Genomic DNA, 26,668 nt, shown 5'->3' on the forward strand with positions numbered 1-26,668 from the left:
GCGGGGAATCGAACCTGGGCAGGATTGACATTCTGTGGTGCTGATCACTCAGCTACCGAGGGGGGGGGGGGGGGGGGGGGGGACAGGACATGGAGTATATGAAATGATATTACACTTACGGAGCAATAGTTCGAGCGGTTCTGAGGCACCATGTATCGACCCATGCTGACAATATTCATATTAGTATGTGGTGGAGTCTCCATAAGCGACAGTGCAGACGCTAACTCTCGGATCCCAGATCGTTCAGATGGCATATACTGTCCTAATATACGTTATGCCCCACCTGTTGGACCATCACGTAAAATTCTGTAAAAGTTGTTGGCTGACGAGTCGTAGGAGTCCCATCTTGTCCCATCATACCCCCCCCCCCCCCCCCCCCTCCTCGCCGTGCTCGATTGGAGACAAGTCCGGACATCGCGCTGGCCAGGGAAGTTGCTGCATGTCTTGAAGAGCACGCTCAGTTTCATTGGCAGTGTGTGGGCGAGCATTATCCTGTTTGAACAGGATGCAAGAACAGCAAAAGAATGACTATAACAACATTTTGCACTTACCGAGATATGATTGGCGTCCCCTCCACGAACACCACAGGTGAACGAGAGTTGTAGCTTATCCCACCCCAGATCGTAAATCCTGGGATGGGATCAGTGTGTCTTGGACGAATTCACCCTACGAGACAGCGCTCACCAGGTGTACGTTCGTAAGCGCAAACGACCATCACTTCCATGTAGGCCGAGTCTGTTTCCATCGCTGAAGATCACGGCGCGCTGTTCCAAGAGATTCTCTGACGGGACAAGTCGAGCCGTGTACGTTGATGCTGTGGCGCGAATGGAAGACGGGCTAGAGATGTAGGAGCCCGTAGTCCTACTGCTCATAGCCAGTTGGCAATAGTTGGTGTTAAGTCTGAGCTCACAAGCCCTCTTATCTGTTCTCCGGTACATTTCCATCTGCCGCCGCTGCCCTTACAATACGACCCTGGCGGTCGTCTGTGCTGCGTGGACGTCCAGACGAATGTCAAGAGTGTTCACGTGACCACTGGCGCACCACGTCCAATTTGTGTGGCAATTCTCCGAAAGGGCCATCCCGCCACTCGGAAGGGCAGAATTTGACCCCTTTCAAACTCATTCTTTCAGACTCACTCAATTGGCTGTAGGAAGCACGAGTGTGGCTCCGTGCCACCGTTGCCTGCGGGCTTCCCACGTTTGCACTACACTGAGTCTTTTGGCAGTTAGTATTCCTTATTAACGGGTAGACATAGATGGCGCTCTGGTAGCTATGCCACTACGCCAGCTGTTGGCGGACAACGTTCAAACGATTATCAGCACGTATACTATCCACCAGGCGACATATGCCATCATCGGGTTAAAATCGACGTCGTCCCTCCAGGTGAAATAATTTTGTTTTCAGCAGTGTATGTTCTATGATCGGAAGTTATTTAATTTTATTTATTTATTTATTTTTTTATTTTATCGTATGACTAGGGCCCCCCGTCGGGCATACCGTTCGCCGGGTGCCGGTCTTTCAATGTGACGCCACTTCGGCGACCTGCAGTCGATGAGGATGAAAGGATGTCGCTGGATGGAGAAATTTCCTCGAGCCAGCCGGAAATCGAACCCGGGCCCAGAGGATTGACAATTCGTCACGCTGACCATTTTGTTTTAATTTTTTGCATTTTGTTCGGTATTGTTCGTTGCGTTTGGTCTGGGCGGACGTCATAAGACATCCGTTCAAGTTGACCGTTGATTCCCTTACTCAGTTTTTTTTTATTACAGAGGGCGAGCAGCGCTCTGATCGAACACGCTGAGCTAGCGTGCCGGCGCACTAGAAGTATCAATCGACTGCGATCTAAAAGTAGGTCTGTAAAAGTAGTGACCAAATTTTGTAGCACATGCATTCGATATTGTAGCGCCTCTTTACTTCCGTTATTGACACACAAATAGTTTTTTGCTACCCTGTAACAGTAAAGTCTTACAGGCATGGTTGGCTGGGTGACCCTGAAGTGCATATTCAGCCGCCTAATTGGGATCTTCTTTAATATACCTCGTGCACTGTAGCATATGTTTACTGTTCCGTACCTCAGTCGGCAAAATTGCAAACCTTATAGGATCACTTTGTTGTCTGTTTGCCCGTCCAACAGTTGAAAACTCTTTTATTCAGGAACTGGTAAACTATCAACTTGAAATTTATGTCATATACTGAGATTTAGAGTCCCTTGGTGGTGTAAAACATTGAAGCTTCTAAGTTAACGAAATCCAGAGATACGGCCACGTATTGCTATACTCGCGAACTCACTTATCAAAACCTATAGGCCTAGGGTACTTACCGTTGGCCTAGAATCATGAAATTTGCAAAAAACCAAGGTTTCACAGTACAACCAAAGGAAAATATTCGAAAACTGTAAATTTGTAATTATAACACACGAAAAAAAAGTGTAGTTCATTTCATGTCTGTCCGTCCGTCTGTTAAGAGCCCTTTTTCCCAGGAACTTACTAGTGAACGAGTAAAAAATAAATATCAATTACCTCTAGAAGTAATGCTAAAATTTTTAGTTTTTCAATAGATCTCTTTTAAACTAGGAGTAATTTTTATTTGTAAAATTTGCATTGGTTTGACGTATCGCGGTACTATAGGAAGTGTGAAGAGCGATCAGTGCTATTTTAACTACACCGCCGACAGAGAATAGCAACAAACACATGGCGTAAGAGAATTGGTACACTACTGCTGAGGCAATTACGTCCCTGTTGCCGTGTGCCGTGGCTTAAGGTACGCGTGTTCGTGCAGTGTGCAAGATTTGCCCTCACCCGGTCCGTACTGTAGTTTCTCGGTTTCGTCGGCGTACAACCGTTGTATAGCAGAATAGCACCAATACTAGTCTGGAAATATTTCTGAAAAGTGACGTAGCAATGAAGTATAATGCTTCATTTGCTTTGAAAGATGAAAGTTATGTCTGTCGTTTCTGCGTAATAATAAAAGAGGAAGTGAATTATAGTAACAGTAACAAATTTAAAAAAATGTGTGTGAAGTCCTATGGGACCAAACTGCTGAGGTCATCGGTCCCTAGTCTTACACACTACTTAAACTAACTTCTAGTCTTACACACTACTTAAACTAACTTAAACTAACTTATGCTAAGAACAATATATACACCCATGCCCGAGGGAGGACTCGAACCTACGGCGGAAGAGTAACAAATTAAAAACCTAACAACAATTCATTTAAAATATGCAATAAAAACTGAAAGTAGTTGCTGCGTTACCTGTGTCTACGCAATATTCCTTTATTTGCCTGTTGCAATTGAAATCGGACAAATCAACACTAGAAACAGAGTTCTTCGTAACGCCCAAATAGTCATATGAGCCCCGAGTACGATATTATTTCTGAGCAGACTTTAAAAAAATAGGACAACACTGGTGATTTTCTACAGAACTCAACCACTTACCACTTTTCGAGAGAAACAGCGTACGATGAACGGTCTAAGTTTTCTTTTATTTGCCTGTTTAATTTAATATTTTGATTCTAAGAATCTTGAAACTGAGAAATTCAAATTTTTTCAATCTTTATTTGATTTGTAATTTTATTATAGAAAATAATAGCGATAAAGACCGAAAATCGGTTATTTCAGAAACTGGTTATTTTGAGTTGTTTAAACAGTCAGGCTAAACTGTTCAGGGAAAAAAACAATAAACAGAAAACTGATTGTTTTAATGATAATGGCCGTCCCTACTATAGGGGCTAGGCATGGCGACATACAGTCGCTGGACGGTACTAGCTGCGTGAAACCTCCATTGAACGGTGAGGGCTACCGAAAAGCAGGCGGCTGTCGTACGGTGGAAATCGCAGCATACGGAAGAAAAGGGTGGGGAATTGGAGAATTCCACCAGAGTCGGACACGAACTGCATTTGCGGAAAGAAACCACGCCGTGTGAAAAAATGTTTTCGCTGCTCCATGCCACTAACGATTCGCTGTGCAGAGAATAAGAAATTGACTGGAGTATACATAAGCTACTGATTTGGCCCACATCTGCACGTAAAGCGTGCGGGGAAGAACACATGCGACCAGCGAAATATTTCGGGGACTAACGAAATGGTACTTCGGGGATCGTGGAATACTCGTCACTCAGTAACAAATTCATATGCAACAACGCTACCCACATCACTACCGAAAGTTATTTATGGAACACAGCTGCGTCTACAGAACCATAAATCGAAAGTTAACGACTATAAACCTGTATCGTGCAATTTAATAATAGAAAACAGAAACTGGAAACAGGCCAGGCCTAATATTCACAACCTATTGATTAGCTGCAATGTTTGCTCGGTGTATTCCAAAATGGCGTATAGAGAGATCACAACAAAAACCCAATTACTCGACACAGAACTTTGTCTCTCAGCCATGCGACCGTCATACAATTTGCAAGACACAAAAGATAACAGACTGTTACGTTGTCAAATATCAACGATGTGGGTACGAACGAACGAAAAATTGGCTAATAAAATGTGATCATCGCATCACAGAATAATCGAAGAAGATTTACTGTTTTTTTTTTGTAAAAAAAGAAAGAAAGAAATGCACGCAGCTGGTTACTGGCAAACTGTACATACAACGTGACATCGAGAAAAAGAAAGAGGCAAGTCTGGTAGAATACTAGTTTTACATTAGTAGGGAACATTACAAATTACAGAAATACAACGGAAACATCGCAATATTCTTGATAATAATTATGCCGTGTTAGCAAATTATAAAATAAACACAGGACAAAATGAGAAAGGAGAATCACCGTCGAAACGTGAATATGCTACAAATGAACTATGGTTATAGACTCGCTCCTCATAAATGACAAACAAGACACATAATAAGTAGAAGTACTTCCAAAATTTCGTTACTGAAAACTTAACTGTGAATGTGTTTACAGCGTGCAAAATTATTCACGTAGTGAGTTTATTTTCTGTTACAGTAAAGAAATTATGTGAAATATTATACTTGTGAAATTAAATTTCGTGGAAAAAGGTAGTAAAGTACTAATAGAGCGGACGGTCATGGCTTCGATCCCTGGTCGGTACTAGGATTTTTACTGTAATCAATTTTTTCTCCTCTAGCAATGTCTGTTAATGTGAAAAATGCAAGTTGCTCCATGTTTCGGAGTGCAGTTTAAGCTTTGAATCACCACATAACTGGCTGGAAGAGGCAGTTGAAAGACCGAAGGAAGGCAATGGGATACCACCTCCACCTAGGCAACCGATGTGGTGCGCAATTCAACCATCGGGGTGATGTCAGCTTTGCCGTTTCTTACTTATTCGATCTTATATCTTTTTCCAGGCTTCAGATTTATTTACAGAAGCCAGTGACTGTAGGCACGTAATAAGACTTTTTAAGTTTTCGTGGTAGGAGTTCAGAGTCATATAGAACCGAAAGACATTACCGTCGTCTACGATCCCTAAAACTATTTATTCACAAAATCTACTATTGAAATTTTGGTCATTTTCATGTAGACTGTAGAAAAATTTTGTGCTTCAGCGCATGTCAAAATTTTTAAAAATACCTTCAGGAATGTGATATTTTGATACTCGTATATATTAGCTACATGTTTTTAGAATTTTTAACATGTGCTGAAGCACAAAATCACGATGTATTTATTGATACATAACTGAAATTGTAATTGTGGATTTCATGCACAAATAATTTTAACAGTCATAGTCGACTATGATGTCTTTCGAGGGATGTTTGACTTATAAATTACAGTAGGGAATTTTGTGCACTAATCGCGTTTTTTTTACAAAGTGCAATAAGGAATGGAAGAGTCCTGATCAGAATCTGTACGTACTGTTTACAAAAATTAACTAACGTTGTTGTTCCAACTGCGTTACTCGCATGTAATCTCTGGAAATTCACAGCCAATGACACTGGTGGACGATAATTATTTGTACTTCGTATCCCGATATCGCAACTTGTTTGATGCGACACATCACGATTTCCTTTGCTGTGCCTATCGCATCATTTCAGATTTGGCAAAAATAGCCGACAGATACGACAAAGCAACTGGAACCAAGACGCTAAAGCGAAACTAATTATATTGGTACTTCTGTTGATAATTCTGACAGCAAGCCAAAACCTACTATTTGCTGGTACACAATTGTCTCCCATTTGAATTCGTCTCGCCAGTACTTGAACAAGACAATCATAATGGAAGGGCTCTAGGCTGTCTGAACACAAATACATTGTTTCTCCTACGGTTAAGACTTGTTAGCTGACATATCAAGCTACAGTCTGATAAAGATTTCACAGATCTGTTGGCCAAGTCCATGTAACATATTTGCTGTGGTAACAGCTATACATATTCAAAATGTTTCGCCCTTAAATACACTACCAAGAAGGTGAAATGCAATATTAAAGAAACAAACATTTTTACTAACTACACGTTAGCAGTTTTGTAAAGAAGCAGATATACTGTGCTGGCGGTGTACCTCACATATGTGTCCAGGTTTGCACAGGGATGTGTGACTTTTGTCATTTTGAGGCATGGAAATGTTTCGTAGTGACTGCCTCAAATATTAACGCTGTATTTTCAATTTTTCAGTGATTGCACAGCTTATGAGTGGTTGTAACTGAACTTCGTCTTAAGTTACGATGGTTGGTTAAATGTAATAACTTGTATCTTATCTTCAGCTGTGTCAGGTTTCCGAAACGTTTGATATCTGGTCACTAATACCTCATTCAGTCCGAATTAATTGATTTAAAAGGCGAGTTATTTAGTATATTATGGAACTACTAAGCGTGCAACGCTTCTCGTGATCGCGAAGTTACATCAGATGAAGTAGGGATCCAATCCAGTTATTGCCATGGTATGTGAGGATAATTTGTAGATAACGAAACCAGGACGGAGAAATGGTTAAATCCCTAGTGTTTCTTCTGCTTGTTATTTTAGACATGTAAAAATTTTTCTTTTACATTTTGTAGGCTGTGTAGCGTACTCCATGAAGTGAAAAAGAAGAAGAAGAATATTCTGTCCTGTCTTGTCACAAGACGATGTTGTCCCACATGTTTCACGTATTTATCAAGGCCCTGTTGGTGAAAAATCTAGCTCCGAAGCTTGTCAGAAGTCTCCCTTCAGTTACGATACTGAAGATCTATGATAGAAAATTTGTGGTGGAAACGGGGTTTAACTCATTTTTAAAATCGATGTTGAAAGTTCGTTCAATTCAAATACAAGTATATTTAGGGTAACTGTAGCTCTTAGTTGACAACCTTCCTTCTTGAGAGAGAATGTACTTTTTTCTATAAATGGCCTACGTAAGTAGAAATCAGTGATATAAAGATTTCCAGTACTAAAATGTTGTAGCTGGAGGGTAGTGTACCCAGGAACACATGACATTTCCTAATCAGTGGGTCAATCTAGTGACCTAGTTTAGAATCACGTGAAAGAATGCGTATTGGAAACCACAATAAGCAGTTCCCGGGCATTTCTACTGTTTTTATTGCTGTGAGACTGGAGTTTGTGATTTGTGCAGCGATTGTAAATATTAAAAGGCCTACGTATTTAAGTTCTACATAATTACTGTATGTCAGCAATTTGTAGGGCATACTAATTCCTCAGTTACAGAGCTTTATGGTGAGTAAAATACAACATATTTTTAAAACGAGTTAAATAAAGTCTTGAGAGTTATGCTGTATTTCGTTGGTCGTGTACCACCATCTTGTACGTTGAAACGGAGGTCTTCTACCATGAACCACGTGATATTCGGAACTTAACTGAATTTATTCAATGTCTTAAACAGTTTTCAATAACTTGAAAGTGGAAATTTCTTTTAGTTGCCAATAGCTTCTATTTCAACACATTATTAACTTGTAACTGTCTTTTGATCATGCTTTCACCCAATCTGATTTCGCATACTGATAACTGATGCGTGGTACGTTAATAATGTAATACATAGACTATTAAACACAGCACTGACAAGATTTTCTCGATTGCCGCGCTTAAATTTGTGTACAGTTTCTTTTCCTAGGTACGTGACCATGTTGTACCTTGAAACATGTTTTCGCATTTGGAAAACCCTCACTTTCCCGAAGTAATTTTTGTAATTTCACAAAAATATTGCAGCGCGCATGAAGTGAATGCTACATTTTGAAAATGTAATAAGAAAGTACAGTATGTTAAACTTGTTTACTGTGCTGGCTAGGGGGAGAAATCTGAAAAGAGTTGAGAAGTACGATACTCCCCCTTTTAATGAAATGAAAAAGAAAAATTAAATGGTGTTTTCCCAGAGAAAAACTGAGAAAAACATTTTTAAAATGCCCTAAGAGAAGATTACATCGTGATGCTTGTATATCTGAAGATTGGTTCACCGACAAAGAAGAAGTTTATTTAGTTGTTTTAGTCTGACACTTCTGCTTTTCTTTTTTGTCACGAAATGCGGGAGTCTTTCCCCCGACATGAAATACCCTGTTTTGAAAGCTACGATGCGGAGAGTATTTCACAGCAGAATTTCACATTGTTGAAGTGTATCTACTGCCACTTCATCAGTATCTCAAGCGTTTTATTCAGGTGGACAACCCTCTTTTGAGCAATATCAAACTAGAAACGAAAGTATCTTTAAAAAATAATTATTGTTTTTCAATATGGTTAAACATCAACTCAACATGGTTAAACATCATTCGAGTAATACTACCTCGAAAAATAGGAGCTCGTTCTTCAGTTCCTTTTTTTATGTCCTAGGTAGAGTGAATGAAACGAATATAACAGCAATTATGTTCCATTGCTATTGCATTGATGTCTTGTAGGTGACAAACCTAAGCCCAAGTTACCTCTGTTATTTAACACGTTCGCCAGGAAAATTTTACTCTAAATATAATGAAGGTAGTCGTTAATAATATTTTACTGCGCCGACTACTTAACATGTAACACTGCCTTACGCAGCTCTCCTCTTTTCGAATTCTGTCGAGAGCTCATCGTTCTCATAGAATGACAAACCTCGCATGAGATACACGCAACTGCTCTGCCGTAAAATCTTGCAAGAACCATAGAACTTTCTTGTGCTTGGTTGCTGTTCTTTGTATACCCCGCTTTCATCTATGGCTATAAACAGACGTTAATTTAATTCTTCTTCGGACTTGAACATACGTCTTGTGAAAAGATTTATTTCAATAAAAGCGCTGTTGTAGGTATTACTTACTGCTTTGGAAATTTCAATTTCATGGCCCAAGACGACAAAAGTATCAAGAATTTCATGAAGATTTTTTTGTGCTTCGAACATGAGATTATAACTGGTTATTTCATATCCGATTTACAGCTGCGCGTCGATTGTATGTCCATTTACAAGTAATTTTTTATCCTCTTTCATATGAAAGCCATTAATGCGTTGTCACAGATGGTGTAAAACAGCTGAATAACATCACTGAAGGAAACGAGATGTAGTGGAAAACTTTGTTGAACGAGCGAAGTGTCGTGTAACTCTCAAAGTAGTGTGCTGTATAGACCGACAAGAGAACGGTAAAAAAAGAAGGCAGTGTATGAACGTGACTGAGATTAAGTACGCTTTACTGTATGTAATCATTTCTTTCAATAAAAACGAAAAGTTTCATTCTGTCTTATTAAGTGAAAGACAACGAAATATTTCACTTAACCGGTTATGTTTTGATTTATTGGCAGGTGATCGTAAACTCTACATGCTACGTAAATGTAAACGTTATTTGTATTTAACGCCGATCCGACAAAGGATTCTTTATGGACGCAACATTCAATTTATAGTGGCTGGAAACATACAAAGAACCGCCGAACGTCATGGTGTTTAGTGTGCTGTGTTTTGTTATAGCTTTTCCCGAACTATTTACCTTGTGGAGTTCTCAAGAAATTACTCTTTTCTTATCTTAACGATGCGTTGCATGCCATTTACGGTTGTTGAGCACGCTGGGAAACTTCTAGGTAAACTTTCATTATATTTACTAGGGCTGCTGAAATTATTCGATTGTAAATATGACTAAAAATTCTGAAGGAACCTCAATGTTCTACGAAACATATTTGGGGATGCACTGTTGGATCATCGAGCAAATTTATAGACTGTACGGAACAACGGTCTTTGGACCCAACGTCTCAATCGTTATATATGTTACTAGTTATTCAGCAGTGAATGTAGTATCTCGTCTTCCGAAAAGGATGAGAGTTTGATAGTTTTGTGTCTGTCTTTTTGTGGCCAGCTGTCTTCCTCTGAGCTGTTGAGGACACTGACTGCCCCTCGAGTGAATCTCCGCTTTAAAGAGAGTTCATTAATTCTGTCTCGGAACCAGGCGTATAAAATCATGCAAAGACACAATAACTGTTATTCTGAGAAGGATACAAATGATGGGAGATGTTCCGCATGATACGCTAATGGTGGCGCGCCTAGTCGGACGCTATCTGATCCCAGAGTGTCAACTCCCAATACTTAAAGGTCTTCAGACGCTCGTTCATAGCGGAACTGCGGTCCACGCCCGTCTTTAAGATCTTACTGATACTGCATTCGGAACCTCCGTCCTCTTAAGATTTAACCTGCGGGATGACGTCACAGCGAATGAATTTCAATAGTTCATTAGTGCACGCTACGAGAAATTGTTTGATCACACAGTTTCAAATCAGCGACGGAGTTATTTTTCAGTGCACTGTGATTCTGTTTATCGCACACACAATTAATGTCTGCGATGGGCTTGATACTTCGTGGCAGAAGCCATTCCATCTTAGAAAATATATAATAGTAGTGTTCGCTTCCTGCACAGAGTCTGTTTTCGATCGAAAATCGATTGGTTTCACACACACACACACACACACACACACACACACACACACACACACACACTCACACACACAAACATACGAAATAAGCATAAAATTTCACCTGCCAATAAGCTGCCATCCTCATATTTCATAGACTCCTGAATTTTTAGCTCACTGTAATAGCTTCCAGTTAAAGTGATTTCCACAAAGCAACATCTCACAGGGCAATTCAGTATTCCGACATTATTGAGTTCTACACTAATTAACGCTTCTATTTTTCCACGAAGTCAGAACTTCCTACTATGTAAATAACTGTACCTCCTTGTTATATTCTCAGTTAAAAGAAAACATTCTTTGGGCAGTTCGAAAGAATTTTTTGTTGTTTTCACTAATGTGCTAGACTATCTTATTTTAAGCTCTAAGAACATGTAGAAAGTAGTGTAAGACACAATATTATACAAAATACCATTATTGTATGATCCTAAAATATTCTTAAATCACCGAAAACTGAGCAATATGTATGACAGAATTATCGCCGTCAACTTAGTAACGAACGGCGCTCAAATTAAGTTTTACAGTAATTTAGATGTTTTAACTGTACTCGCAGCTCAGGGTAAGACTTTTCAAGTAATACGAAAGCTGTGTGGTTCTTGTTAATTGATATTTCCAGTCGTTTGATGTTCAGAATTTTAAAAAATCAGTATGTGTTTCTTTCTCTTAAAAGTTTCCCCGGTAAATATCGATTTCTGCATGTGTTGTACTTTTCCTAATAGAGTTTATTAGCATCAAACATGCTTTTCAACAGTTCAAAAAAATGGCTCTGAGCACTATGGGACTTAACATCTGAGGTCATCAGTCTCCTAGAACTTAGAACTACTTAAACCTAACTAACCTAAGGACATCACACACATCCATGCCCGAGGCAGGATTCGAACCTGCGACCGTAGCCGTCGTGCGGTTCCAGACTGAAGCGCCTAGAACCGCTCGGCGACACCGGCCGGCTTCAACAGTTCAGTGTGTTACAGGATGAGCTGAAATTTTTATCAATCTGATTTAATGTTCGAAGCATATGACTTTTTTCGAAGGGTGAATGTACTGTGTGAATAGTGTGTGGTGAACATTTGTGATACATCATAAACAGACTAAGATACCGGAAAAATATTTTCGGTAGGTGATAACAACCATATAGAGCGAATATTTTCCATCTCAGTAACGATCCGATCTGCCCAGATACAGGAGCATTTATTTTTCTCGAAATAAAAGCGAGGTACTCCAACTTTTTCCGAAGAGAAATGTAGACATATGATGGGTCACAGACTAAGCATTAGAGCTTGTACGATCATGTCAGAATTTTCGTATTCTAAAATTATTCATATTGGAGAAACCGGGAAGGAGCTTTTTCGTTATGAGTCCACATATTCCTAACAGTGTGTCCTAGAATCGAGATCTGACTGTTTATTGTTGGAGAATGTTCATTTACAGGTTATGAGTGGCTATAAGAAATGAGAACAGTATCTAATAAACACGGCGGCCTGAGATGCTGCAAAAATTAAACTGTGGGCACTAATGGAAAACAGAGAACTTGACAAACACCTGACACGTGCACTTTCAGAGACTTTTCAGCTAACAATGGAGTAAGGTAGCGTTACACTGAATTTGCTTACACTTCTTAATAGTTACATGGCTGCCCCACTGAAGGAGTGTAAGAAAAAAAAACAACAAACATTCTATGGGTTTTTTTTCTGTCGTATAGAGGACTACAGTTTTACATATCACCAATATGTTTATGAATGAATATTTACAAATATGAATTTACAAACTCCACCTAATCCGCCCACGTAACCAAACGTTCGCCATTATCCCGCAGAGGTTTATTTGCGGACCCAAGTTTAATGGAAAGTTTTTGCTTCTAAGATAGGAGGAAGAGCAGCTTCGGTCGTAAATTTTTAATCTGTTTATCGATTCAGCTACTGTGGAGCTATTTTCTGTGCCACATGAATAAAAGAACATAATGAGAATCAGACATTACCAGATCACAAATACAGCACCTTGTAAACCATGAATTTACGTGCCATATTCAAGTCATGGTGACTCATCGTAAATAATATTGCACGTGGTTACCACATTGCCATTACAGACAACAAACAGTCAAACTGAGCTTGCTGCGTATATTTCCATGCCGCTAACCCCTGCGTATATTTCCATGCCGCTAACCTCAATATGTGACATCAGTAGTAACTAGCGACCTCTTTTTATTGTCATTTGTACACTATTTAAAAAAATGTCACAAATAAAACTACTGTGGCATCCTTAAATACTAAAATACATTCAGTAATCATGTAAAACCAGGAGGAAGAATCCACATACAGGTGGCATAAACTGATATACTAATATCATTTGTTTCTGTGTGAAACCTAAAATCTATACTAATATTAAAACAAGATACGCTTTATACATATCGCACACTGACTGCATAATTCCCTCTTCCAACTTAGCTTACATTACTAAAAGTAACGTATGTGATTGAAAGTATGAACCAGTGTGACAAGCTCAAGGAATTACAACGTAAAAACCGACTTATAAAATCTTATAACCGTTTATTATAGAAACATATGTGACATAGTTTCGTGTTCATAATAAAACAAATATATGCACTATTAGTGGCTTCTGGAAAATTAGCTTGGTTCGTGAGCTATAAATTTTGTTCTGAATTAGCCATAGCGCAGAACTACATATAGCCATAGGTTTTACGTGTGCTTTAGACCTCTGGAAGCCCTTTATTTTTATTAGTTAGTTGGCTTTGGGAAAGCTCTTAAAATTGGGTGATTCTCATTGCTACCTACTCATTGAGCAAAGTGGCATGGGGTGAACTCTGATGATAAAATTTCTCCGTTTCCCCAAGGAGATCCCAGAATCTACCAATATCCCCTTTTTGTTCCTTTACTTACAAGGTTTTGCGTGTCCCTCTTTTGACCTCTGAAAGCCCTTTATTTTTCTTAGTTAGGTGGCTTTCGGTAAACTCCCAAAATTGGACGTTCTCATTGTTACCTGTTCATTGATCGAGATGGCATGGTGTCATCGCTTTTGACAAAATATCTCCATTTCCCTCAGGAGATCCCAAAATCTACCCTTATCCCCTTTTCGCTTCTTTTTTTATATAATTTCGTCCGTGTCATTCCCCGCTATGAATTATGATACACCCTATACTAGGAAAATAACAGTGGTCCTAACATTGATCTTTGAGGGACACCCGATGTTATGTCTCCCCATAGCTCTTTCGACCCTTCATGACACACTTATTGCGCCTTCTTAGAAGTGAAACAAGCCGAAGCTGAGTCATAACAAAGAACAACATCAATATTTTCTCGTCATGAGTAGTTTTGAGGAGGTAAGATTTTGTACTAGTAGGCAGCTGCACTGGATTCAATTTCGTGACGAAGGGCTGTTGTCTGGATTTCAGGCCAGGGCCGCGTGAACCAGCTCGGAGGGGTGTTCATCAATGGGCGGCCGCTGCCCAACCACATTCGGCTGAAGATCGTCGAGATGGCGGCGGCCGGCGTGAGGCCGTGCGTCATCTCCCGCCAGCTGCGCGTGTCGCACGGCTGCGTCTCCAAGATCCTCAACCGCTACCAGGAGACCGGCTCCATACGGCCCGGCGTCATCGGCGGCTCTAAGCCGCGCGTCGCCACGCCCGAGGTGGAGGCGCGCATCGACGACTACAAGAAGGCCAACCCGGGCATCTTCAGCTGGGAGATCCGCGACCGCCTCATCAAGGTAGGCGACCCACAGGTACGGCTGCAGTGCCCTCACATCGCAAATTCTCTGTTCTGTGTGTCTTCAGCACTTTACGAGCCTGCTTAAGCTCGAAGCGAATTTTTACGCTAGTAACTACAGTTCCTGCTTTCATGATGAATTAAATCTTGTGGAAGAGTACTTGTTAGTCACAATTGTCTTGACCGCATTTACTGGTTTCGAATTTTGTGAGTCATCATTAGAACCAACATCTTGTTGTGAAGGTAACAGGTCAAGTAACCATCTAGTGCTCATCGTGGTCACTAAAGGGGCATTTCGTATTTTTAATGCAAAATTAATTTGGTGCACGATTTATTAAATTTGGTTGACTGGAAGTATATTTAATTTAATTAGATGCATATGATATGTTTTGGATTTCAAAAACTGTTGATCAGTTAAAAATTAGTATTCGAGAACCATAAGGTCTAAAAGGCTGTAGTTTGATTTAAATTCCAGTGAGAAACCATGCGAAGGAGTTGGTAGGTCTGTAATAACAGTTCTGACTGTTGTTTACGTTGTGTGCGTGATGTTCTTGGTCTAAGGTATGTAAGTACTTTATTCTTCTTGCTGTTGTTTTATTGTACTATTGATCTAGTGTATTAACTGCTCTATTTGATAATGAGGGTAGAAAAAAATGTTGGAGTAATTGAGAAACCAAGGAAAACGGTACTGCAAAACTTATACTGGTGTGTCAGAGATCGCGAGTGAGGTTAGGAATTAAAGTTCAACCAGTACTTCAGCTCCAACCTCTACTATACCTTCAAGAACCTCCTCTAAAAAGGAACTTGCGAAATGTGATAAACTGGATTCAAATAAGTGAAATGGGAATGACAAAGAATTAACATCATTAGAGATTTCAGTATTGTCGGTTCAGCGTTCAGTGACTTTACAAATTTTAATTAGTGTAGAGGAAAAAAAAAAAAATGTAAGTGCAGATGCCTCTCAAACATATGGGTTATTTGGTAGCGTGACAAGTATTGACAAGATTCTAGAGGTAGAAATTTTATGCAGACACTGCTGTGGATGCAGTATTGCTACCTCAAATCCAAACAACAAGACACAGCATGAACCAAAGTGCACCAAGGAGTATACAGGCTCTAGTGAAGAAATGTACCCTCAGATGTAAACAATCTTCATCGCTCTCTATAAAAACGAGGGGTTCGCCATATGCAATTTAGCTCATTCAGATCTGTTGTTGAAAGCAGACATAAGGCAACAAGACACCATAAAAGCTGGATTGTGTCAACCACGTACACAAGAGAATGGACACACGACTACGATGGAATTTTCAGCAAATGATACGTTTTCTCCGAAACAATAGAAGATATAAAATTTTTTACAGTTATCGTATACTACCCTTATATTAATATCATGATAGAGATAGTTTATATATTTGCAGTAAAATGGACAAAAATTTAGGGAAATCTGCAATATAGAATACAGCGGAAAAATTCTATCCTAATCCCTAGAATACATACTTGAATCAAACTAGAGGAGTAAGTACAGGAAGCACGCATAAGTAACCCGCAAAAGTTTCATTGAACTGCATGAATAAGTTCTCGAGAAAATGGGTCATGGACTTAATAAATTGAATATTAGCAGAATAAGCCACTCATACTCCCCTTAAACTGTCGGGTTAATTTCAAGTGACCACGATGGGTACTAGATGCCTATTTGACATGCTACTTTCGTAACAAGACACTGGTGTTGATGATGACTCTTAAAGAGTCAAAATAAATAGACTGTCAAGTCCGCCAAATGCGATCCAGACAGTTTTAAATAAAGAAGTCTTTTTCCAAAATAGATCACGAGCTCCGATTTAAAATTTCAAATTTCATTAATTTCTGGAAGTATTTTATAAAGAGCACTCCTTAACACGTGTACCAAGAATGTAGTATGAAGCGCAGTACTAGTAACAACAACATACATAACGTTGTTCTCATGTTGAAACCATTATTTCAGGAGATATTACTATCACAAATTGTTAAAAAGTTCATTTTCTTGAAACGAAAATGTATTCAGAGCAGACGCTTTTTATGTTAGAGCTACAGTTTAAAAATCAGTGAACTGTATTGTGATCCATTTTGCAAAATAGGATTTTTGGGCGTTCAGCTGTATTTATTAGAAATACATGTTTTTCTTCATTCCTGCTGTTTACACATAAAATATGTTACCGATTTCAGAGCTGTGTAAGTCAGTACGGATTTCCAGAAAATGAGCTATATAATTCCGAAATCGATAACATATTGTACTTAAATAAACAGCAAAAATAAATTCAGCTGTCTGGAAGAAGTCAAACACAAATAACCAAGAAATTGTACATGGCAACCGTCTCGAGGACCAATATATCTTGTTTCCGACACCTGGTTTGTTGTTTGTCTTGTGTGAGAAAAAGCCTTCTCTTAGTGGAAACAGTGCAAAGTAACTACTGGTGTAGATAAGCCAGATACAGAGCAGGTTCAAGATCATTCTTCCATACAAGCGTCTTATCATTGGCCATACCCTTCCCCTCACACCCCTGTTTTCCGTCGTACGCTTTCACCCGGATCAGTTTTCGCTACAAATTGTGATAAACACTGCATACAAAACTTTAACATAGACACCTCTGGCGGCTCTCTCAGCTTGGCGCCCTAAGCGGCTGTTCCTAATTATTTTGTACAGAAATCCACATTTGTGAACTATAACTGCATATACACTATAAGCAGACATGAGCCACGAGTAACTAACTTAGCGTTTCCCAACTCATTAGTGTGTGGCCAGTATATGTCAGGTGTGTCGCGAGATATAATGCCTTGAAATCTTCCAATAAAATACACAGAACACAAAAAATTATCGCCAAATCGTTTGCGGAAACAGCCCAACCTGCAAGAAATCACACATAAAATGCATTTGCTTTATATGATTGCTTTTTTATATCTAGGAGAAAAAAATCACGTGTAGGAGTGTCTCGTAACTTTGAAATGTGCCCCAAAGGAATGATGTTCACTAATGTTGAGCTAACTAGTAGGTAGCGCTACACTAACAAGCCAGAATGAAACAAAATACCATTAGAAAAACTTTGAGAAGGCTTTTTGCCACAATCTACACAACATTTTTAATCTTGTACGAGGTGCATTTAAGTTATAACACAGTCTATTTTTTTTCTCTGGACTGGAAATAGAAACATGCGGTTTGTTTTAAAATTCATGTACTCTTGTTGTGAATGTGTGACAGTGATGGCAGCACTGTAAGACGCAGAGAACTCTTTTGTTGATACTTAAAATGGCGACATTTTCATTTCAAGAACACCGTGTGATTATTCGTTTTCTCAATTGATGTGGTGTGACACAGACTGAAATGCATCGCCAGGTAAGTGAAACATGTGGCGATGGTTTCATGGGTGTGTGTAAAACTTGCCTTCGTGGGTGCGACAGTTCAAAGAAGGCAAGGCAGAACGTAGTGTAACAACATAACAATCTGGGCCTCGCACTAGCCGGTCTTGTGACATGAGCGGTTGAGTGGAGTAAACTATTTTCGAGGATCGCCGAATGACTCTGGAATACACTGCCTCCAAAGTTGGCGTTTCCGTGGTATCTATGAACACAAGCCTGCATGAAGAGCTGAAAATGCAAGACGTGTCCCCCAGGGTGGGTGCTACAAAGGCTAAACATGACCACGAGGCTGTATGGCATGTGGGCAGGCACTTTTCATGTGTGATGACGGCGTGAATGGAACTTTCTATTACTAACCGATTGTGAAAATCGATGAGACTTGGATGCTGTGTTTCAATCTGGAAACGAAGTGCCAGTAAATTCAATGGAATAAAGTCTCAAAAACAGCATTCACTCTCGCCACTGCCGCGGGAATTCTGTGTACCCTGCAGTGCTACCACCCCTGTCTGTTTCCAGCCCTGAGAAAAAAATCGAATATGTTACAACTTGAATTCACCTCGTATTTGTGAATTAGAAGTCATAAGTTTTCTACTAGTAGTTTCAGCCATCGGTTTTAACAGTCAGAACGCATGTGTATACACCCTGAGTGTCTCTGAGGGCATGTTCAGTTGATTTATGTACCAACATATTCAATATTCAAGTCCATACAACTGTGTTGAGTAGTTTGATTTGCAATTTAGTTTACTAGTATGTTACTCTCCCCTTGTTTGTTTATTTTTTTTAAAAATGCCAATTCTCCGATGACTACTTGGCTGTTAATAGAAACCAGTAATTATTCGATTTGTGTGGTCTGATAATAGAATAAAAAACTGGCAAAGTGCTAGCAGGACTCGCGCTCTGAATGTTTTCTACAAACTCAGTTATTTATAGGTACAGATAGTTCATTCATCCTGGGAACAGAGAATCCCGGCGGTTTTTGCGTGTTATCGATAGCGATACAGCCAAGATATCGCTCGAGGGAATTATAAGTTTCGAGTTTGCGAGGTAAGAAGTGTGTGACATAAATGGCCGTACCTTTCGATCGCATAGACATAGAAGCATATTTTTGCACCGCCAAGGGGGCGTAGACGTTAGTATGTGACATACAAGGTGTTCGGAAATTCCCGTTACAAAAAAAAAAAAAAAAAAAAAAAATTGGTTCAAATGGCTCTGAGCACTATGGGACTTAACATCTACGGTCATCAGTCCTCTAGAACTTAGAACTACTTAAACCTAACTAACCCATGGACATCACACAACACCCAGCCATCACGAGGCAGAGAAAATCCCTGACCCCGCCGGGAATCGAACCCGGGAACCCGGGCGTGGGAAGCGAGAATGCTACCGCACGACCACGAGATGCGGGCTCCCGCTACAACCTTAGAGGACTTGCGGAAGGGAGTGAGTACATAATAATTTTAATAGGAACTCATGTCCGGAATCATACAGTTTCCGTTCTACGACGGTTTCATTTCAGATGTGTAACGCGCCCACGTCTGCTGATCGAAAGAGAAAAGTCTCAGGGTTGCTTGTCCTCGTATGCAATAGGATAGACAGAATGATTTATACTACTCCTTGTGGGGTCGTATGCAAAGTTTAATGTAGGAAACTCCTGTAGAGACAGAGGAAGATCTCCTAGCACGAGTTCTGGCCGCTACGCCAGGCACCACGTGGGATGGAGAGTGTGTACCAGAACATGCTTCGTAGGTACAGTGTCTGTAGCAACGTTAGTGGTTGCCATATCGAGCCGCTGTTGTAATTGCATCAGTACTGTTCTGTACGTACAGTATGCTTGGTTCTGTTTTATTTTAGAATAATATGAATACGCAATATTTGAGTGTTGTTATGAGGGGCGTTTGAAAAGTCCATGCAAAGACCAAGAGGTGGCACCACTGGCGCGTATCGAGGTCGTGTTTAGTTAGTAGCATCTTTGGACAGAACGCACACCACATTTCAGCCATATTGGTCTATTTATTTGTGTTTGGCATTCATGTGAATCAAAGAAGTCGAGTGATTGTCAAAAAATGGACAAAGAAGAATTTCGTGTGGTGATTAAACATTACTTTATGAAAAGGAAAACGCCTCAGGACGCTAAAGAGAAGCTTGATAATCATTACGGTGACTGCACCTTCGATTAGAACAGTCTATATGTGGTTTCAAAATTTTCGGAGTGGCCATATGGGCACAAGTGATGCTGAACGTTCTGGTCGCCCTGCGGAGGTTACGACTCCAGAAATCATTGATAAAAGACATGATATGGTGATGGATGACAGAAGAGTTACGGTGCGTGAGATTGCTAGTGCTGTGGACATCTCGAATGAACGGGTACATAACATTTTGCATAAACATTTGGACATGAGAAAGCTATCCGAAAGATGGGTTCCGCTATTGCTCACGCTTGACCAAAAACGGAATCGTGTGAAGTGTCCCAAGGATGGTTTGTAGCTGTTCAGGAAGAGTCCGCAGGACTCGTTTCGTCACTGTGGATGAAAAACATGGATACATTACTTTACTCCTGAGACCAAACGACAATCTAAACAGTGGGTTACGAAGGGAGAATCTGCACCAAAAATGGCGAAGACCAGTCCTTCGGCCGGAAAAAATTATGGCGACTGTCTTTTGGGATTCGCAATGGATAATCCTCATCGAATATCTGGAAAATGGTAAAACTATTACAGGTGCATATTATTCATCGTTATTGGACCGTTGCCGGCCTGTGTGGCCGTGCGGTTTTGGCGCTTCAGTCTGGAACCGCGTGACCGCTACGGTCGCGGGTTCGAATCCTGCCTCGGGCATGGATGTGTGTGATGTCCTTAGGTTAGTTAGGTTTAAGTAGTTCTAAGATCTAGGGGACTGATGACCTTAGATGTTAAGTCCCATAGTGCTCAGAGCCATTTGAACATTTTTTATTGGACCGTTTGAAAACCTAGTTGCAAGAAAAACGCTGGCGATTGGACGACAATGCACCAGCACGTACCTCAGCAGTTGTGGTCGCAAAATTAATGGAAATAGGATTCCAACTCGTTACACATCCCCCCTACTCTTCAGACTTGGCTCCCTCGGACTACTAATTGTTCCCCAATTTGAAGAAATGGCTGGTGGATTTTATTCAAACGACGAGGTGCTTGCAGCAATTAATAGCTATTTTGAAGACTTGAACAATTCCTGTTATTCGGAAGGGATCAACAAAGTAGAACAGTGTTGGACGAAGTGTATAAAAGGAGACTATGTCGAAAAACAAAAAAAGGTTTACCCCAAACACGTAAGTAGTTTTTCTTTTTGCACGGACTTTTCAAACGCCCCTTGTACAAACAAATGCGCGGAAGTGATAAATGGATGTTTCGTTATGTGGAGCGTCACACCTAATCCAATTCCTTAATCAGATGAGTTAAACATCTGAATTGAATCCGTCGTAGAATGGTAAAGGTACGTCCCTGGATATGGGTTCCTGTTTGAAATGTTCTGTACCCACTCCCTTCTACAAGTCTTAGACGTTTGTATCGGGAATTTCCAACACTTTATACATTTCAACATGATACGTCACAGAGAAAGGGGTTGTGAGAGTCAGGCAGACAGAAAGGCGAACAACAAAGTGATCCTGTTTTTACCGATAGAGATAAGGAGGCCTAAATAGTGTTTTTTAATTTGGTTTTGCAACAATTACAAAGGCCTAGTGTGGGTATGCATAGCTGTTGACGTGTGTACCAGTGAAAACAGTTGAGCAGCTTGAGTGAAGTGTGATAGTGGATTGACATATCAAAAAATATATGCCAATACCGACAGGGAACAAGACATCTTGTGTGTGTGTGTGTGTGTGACAGAGAGAGAGAGAGAGAGAGAGAGAGAGAGATTTTGCTGTGACGTGTTGTCCGGCAGATCGTTGCTCGCGTTGTGTCATTGTGTGGCGAGTGCTTGTAACGCGGGCGCCTGTTCCCGTGCTTGTGCCGCAGGACGGCGTGTGCGACAAGAACAGCGTGCCCTCCGTGTCGTCCATCAGCCGGCTGCTGCGCGGCGGTCGCCGCGACGACGCCGACCTCCGCAAGAACCACTCCATAGACGGCATCCTCGGTGAGTACCAGCAGCGCTGCCCGCCCGCTTAGCCGTGCGGTCTAACGCACTGTGTCTAGGTCCGGTGTACCGACCAGTCTGTGGGTGGTTTTTAGGCGGTTTTCCATCTGCCTCGGCGAATGCTGGCTGGTTCCCCTTATTCCGCCTAAGTTACACTATGTCGGCGACTGCTGCGCAAACACTTTCTCCACGTACGCGTACACCACAATTACTCTGCCACGCAAACATTGGCTGGGGTTACACTCGTCTGGTGTGACACGTTCCAGGGGGTCCACTGGGGGCCGAACCGCACAATAAACCTGGGTTCGGTGTAAGGCGGCGGTGGGGTGGGTGGACTGCTGTAGCCTGTTATGGGGTTGTGAACCACTAAGGGCTACGGCGGGGACGAAGCCTCTCCGTCGTTTCTAGATCCCCAGTTCCATACAATACAATACAGTACCTGCAGTGCTCCGCGCGACGCCTAGGAGAAAGACAGGCCGCGGAGCGCACGTCATGTAGGTAGGCCAAGCTCACTAGCTCGCTCAACTCAGCAGGCAAACTGCGTTTTTACGCCTGTTAACTCTTAACTGCGTGTGTTTGTACAAACGAGAATTGCATCTGCTACTGCCGGCCGCTGTGGCCGGGTGGTTCTAGGCGCTTCAGTCCGGAGCCGCTCTGCTGCTACGGTCGCAGATTCGAATCCTGCCTCGGGCATGGATGTGTGTGATATCCTTAGGTTTAAGTAGTTCTAAGTCTAGGAGACTGATGACCTCAGATGTTCCCATAGTGCTCAGAGCCATTTTTTGTGCATCTTCTACTTGAATCCACTATTATGGAATCATACTGGTATCAATGATGACTAACTGACAACCTCAGCTGCCGACAGGTGTTGTTGTTATACCTCGATGTGGACAGCTTAAAATGTGTGCCTCGTCCGGGACTCACCCGGGATCTCCTGCTTACATGGCAGACGCTTTATCCATCTGAGCCACGGAGGACACAGATGAATAGCGCGACTGCAGGGACTTATCCCTTGCACGCATCCCGTGAGACTCACATTCCCAACTGTCCACAATTCTACATATGTATTGTACCTTATAGACATTTGCTCACCCACTCATTACTCGCGCACGCTTTGACGATTCCCGTAAGAGTTTGGGCAACCTGTGCGCATTCGCACAGACGAAGGTCAATGGCTGGCTAGCCTTTAACTATATATACGAAGACAGTAACTAGTTCTCGAAAGAACAGTTACTGTTGATGACCGTGCAGCTTTTCCCAGGAATAAATGATGACTAACTGTTCTTTCGAGAACTAGTTACTGTCTTCGTATATATAGTTAAAGGCTAGCCAGCCATTGACCTTCGCCTGTGCGAATGCGCACAGGTTGCCCAAACTGTTACGGAAATCGTCAAGTATCTGAGGTTGTCAGTTAGTCATCATTTATTCCTGGGAAAAGCTGCACGGTCATCAACAGTAACTGTTCTTTCGAGAACTAGTTACTGTCTTCGTATATATATTGGTATCAGTCCCGTAATGATAGAAAGTCCATAGGCCTACTAATAATTTGTCAGGGCTGTACTGCTGTACAAACAAATCGAAATCATGCCAAAGTGATTATCACTTGCATAAGGCACGACATCTTGCATGAAATGAGGACTGTTACGCAGAAGAGACTAAGTGCTATAAACAAGCCGTTATACCACTTATGTCAAGAATTGATCTTAAATTTTGTTCTACGACTAGTAATAAGTGAGACTTCATAATAGCAGGTTCCAGTAGAAGATGCAATTCTCGTTAGCGCGTACACACCCAGTTGCAAGTTAACCTGTTTAGAAACGCATTTTGTCAGCTGAGTCGAGCGAGCTCAGGTCTTCCTTCGTTCGTGACGCACGCGCCGTGGCCCGTCTTTCTCGTGGGCCTCGCTGATAACGTCATGCCTGTCGCTCGCCCCGGCGCGGCGGTGGCAGCAAGTAGCCAAGTAGCGGCTCCTCTGACATGTATCTGATAGTGCTTCCTATCACTTCAACGTAACGTCTCACTTCATGGCACACATATACGAAAAATGTCCTTGTCTGTTCCCAATTGATTCTTGCAAACGTTACAGATAAATCCCCTTCCTATCGTTTTACGTAATGTCGTTACCTATACCCGCAAGAAAAAAAGACGTAAGGCTTACTAAGTGATAAACAAACGTGTCCTTGATGTACGAAAAAAAAGAAAGTGATACCATCTGGCGTATTGCTGCGGTATTCTTTGAAAACACATTGCCTTCCAAAAAAGTAAAACACCGACAAGCCAGGGTCGGATGACGATGAAACTCCGTACATGTACACGCTATTGATTGGTATGTAAATGATCAGAGTTGCATTTCTCTGTATAATGTAGAACGGCCACCAGAGTGCGTTAGTGTTGCTCGTGTTTAGTGTTGTTACCGGGCCTCTTCGAGTGTACGCTGAAGTGACAGGAGTCATGGGATGACAACATGCACATTTACAGATGGCGGTGGTATCGCGTACACAACGTATAGAGGGGCAGTGCATCGGCGGAGCTGTCATTAGTAAGTAGGTGATTCATGTGCAGGGGTGTTCGCACGACGGGAATTAACAGACTTTCAATGCGGAATGTTAGTTGGAGTTAGACGCGAGAATACCGAATTTCACGCACTACCTCACAGCACGGACAACACAGTGGCCTATAGACTTCACTTAACGACCGGGAGCAGCTACGTTTGCGTAGAGTTGTCAGTGCTAACAGACAAGCAACACTGCGTGAAATAACCGCAGAAATCGATGTGGGACGTGCGACGAATGTATCTGTTAGGACAGAGCGGTGACATTTGCGGTTAATGGAATATGGCAGGCCGAGCGGTTCTAGGCGCTACAGCGTGGAACCGCGCGACCGCCTCGGGCATGGATGTGTCTGATGTCCTTAGGTCAGTCATGTTTAAGTAGTTCTAAGTTCTAGGGGACTGATGACCTCAGAAGTTAAGTCCTATAGTGCTCAGAGCCATTTGAATATGGCAGTACACAACCGAAGCGGGTGTCTTTGCTAACAGCACGACATCACGTACATTGCCTTTCCTAGCCTTGTGACCGTATCGATTGAACCCTAGAAGACTGGGAAGCCGTGGCCTGGACAGAGGAGTTACGGTTTCAGTTGGTAGGAGATGATCGTAGGGTTAGAGCCTGACGCAGACCCCACGGAGCCATGGACCCAGTTTGTCGACAAGGCACTGTGCAAGCTGGTGCTGGCGCCATAGTGATGTGGACTATGTTTACATAGAATGAACTGGGCCCTCTGGTCCAACCGAACCGATCATTGTTTGGAAATGGTTGTGTTCGGCTACTTGGAGACCATTTGCAGCCATTCTGAACTTCATGTTCCCAAACAACAGTAGAATTTTTATCAGTGCGGCTTGTCACCGGGCGACAATTGTTCGTGCCGGGCTTGAAGAACATTCTGGACAGTTCGAGCGAATGATTTGTTCACACAGATCGCCCGACACGGATACCATCGAACATTTATAGGACATTATCTAGAAGTCAGTTTGTGGACTGAACACTTCATCAGCAATTATGAACGGTTTTAGAGGCAGTATGGCTCAGTATTACTGCTGAGGACTTCCAGCGACATGTTGACTCGATCCCAGGTCGAGCTACTGCGCTACACCAGACAGGAGGAGGTCAGACGTGATATTGGGATGTATCCCAATCACTTCCGTCACCTCACTGCACGTAGCTGCATCGAGAGCGTTTCCGTTGCGTATTATGGTTCGCTCACAACAGTCTGTGAGAGAGCCAGCTGGCAGTGCGCACGGCGCTTACAGAACGCCGCCAGCTGTGCAGCGGTGCAGCGGCGGCGCGCGGGCGTCACGTCCCGATATTCAATCGGTGATGAGGCGGCGGCGACGGGGGGCGGCGCGGGGCGGCGCTGCGTGACGCCGGCCTGTGTGGTCCGGCCGGCCGCTAATTGTGATTAACAACTGGCCGGCCGGCCAGGCCTCGCCGGGCGTCACAGCCGACACCCCGCCGGCCATTACTCAGCCGCCGCCTGTCAGCCTGATAAGTGAGCCGCCGCCGGCCCTGGCGATGGCGCTCGCGCAACGCCCGCCTCCGCCATTTTTTCACCTGTTGGCAGTTAGGTTTTTGACGGAGACTTGGGGAACAGGCGGGATGAAATGCACGCCTGCCACTGGAATACTCGTAGCGCTGACAGGAATGAGATCGTCTGTCTCTTCGCTAAACTCGAATTGCAGGCCAGTATTGGGATTCATACACTGTAACGAAGACGGCATACAACTTCAAACTGCCGTGAAGTGTAAGTACTCAGTGGCAGGTCGTCGCAAAAGTTTACCAATGTACTACAATGTGGTGCCCTAAAACCATTTGAATTGAAAGTGTAGTTCAAAAATGGTTCAAATGGCTCTGAGCATTATGGGACTTAACAGCTGTGGTCATCAGTCCCCTAGAACTTAGAACTACTTAAACCTAACTAACCTGATATCACACACATCCATGCCCGAGGCAGGATTCGAACCTGCGACCGTAGCAGTCGCGCGGTTCCGGACTGCGTGCCTAGAACCGCGAGACCACCGCGGCCGGCGAAAGTGTAGTAAATGGAAATGACGTGTCGGTAGGGCTTCCCGTCGGGTAGACAGTTCGCCTGGAGAAAGTCTTT

The 26,668-nt window shown here is 42.2% G+C and overlaps 1 protein-coding gene across 1 annotated transcript in view; it reads left to right on the forward strand.

Annotated features, from left to right (window-relative positions):
- The window catches only part of LOC124594452 (protein gooseberry-like), a 249,088-nt gene that overhangs the window by 122,225 nt on the left and 100,195 nt on the right, over positions 1-26,668 (forward strand). The window contains exons 2-3 of the mRNA XM_047132828.1: positions 14,200-14,513; positions 21,892-22,009. Coding sequence (XP_046988784.1) covers positions 14,200-14,513; positions 21,892-22,009 — 432 coding nt within the window. The remainder of the gene's footprint in view (positions 1-14,199; positions 14,514-21,891; positions 22,010-26,668) is intronic.

Source organism: Schistocerca americana, chromosome 2 (assembly GCF_021461395.2).
Source record: "Schistocerca americana isolate TAMUIC-IGC-003095 chromosome 2, iqSchAmer2.1, whole genome shotgun sequence".
Taxonomy (NCBI): Eukaryota; Metazoa; Arthropoda; class Insecta; order Orthoptera; family Acrididae; genus Schistocerca; species Schistocerca americana.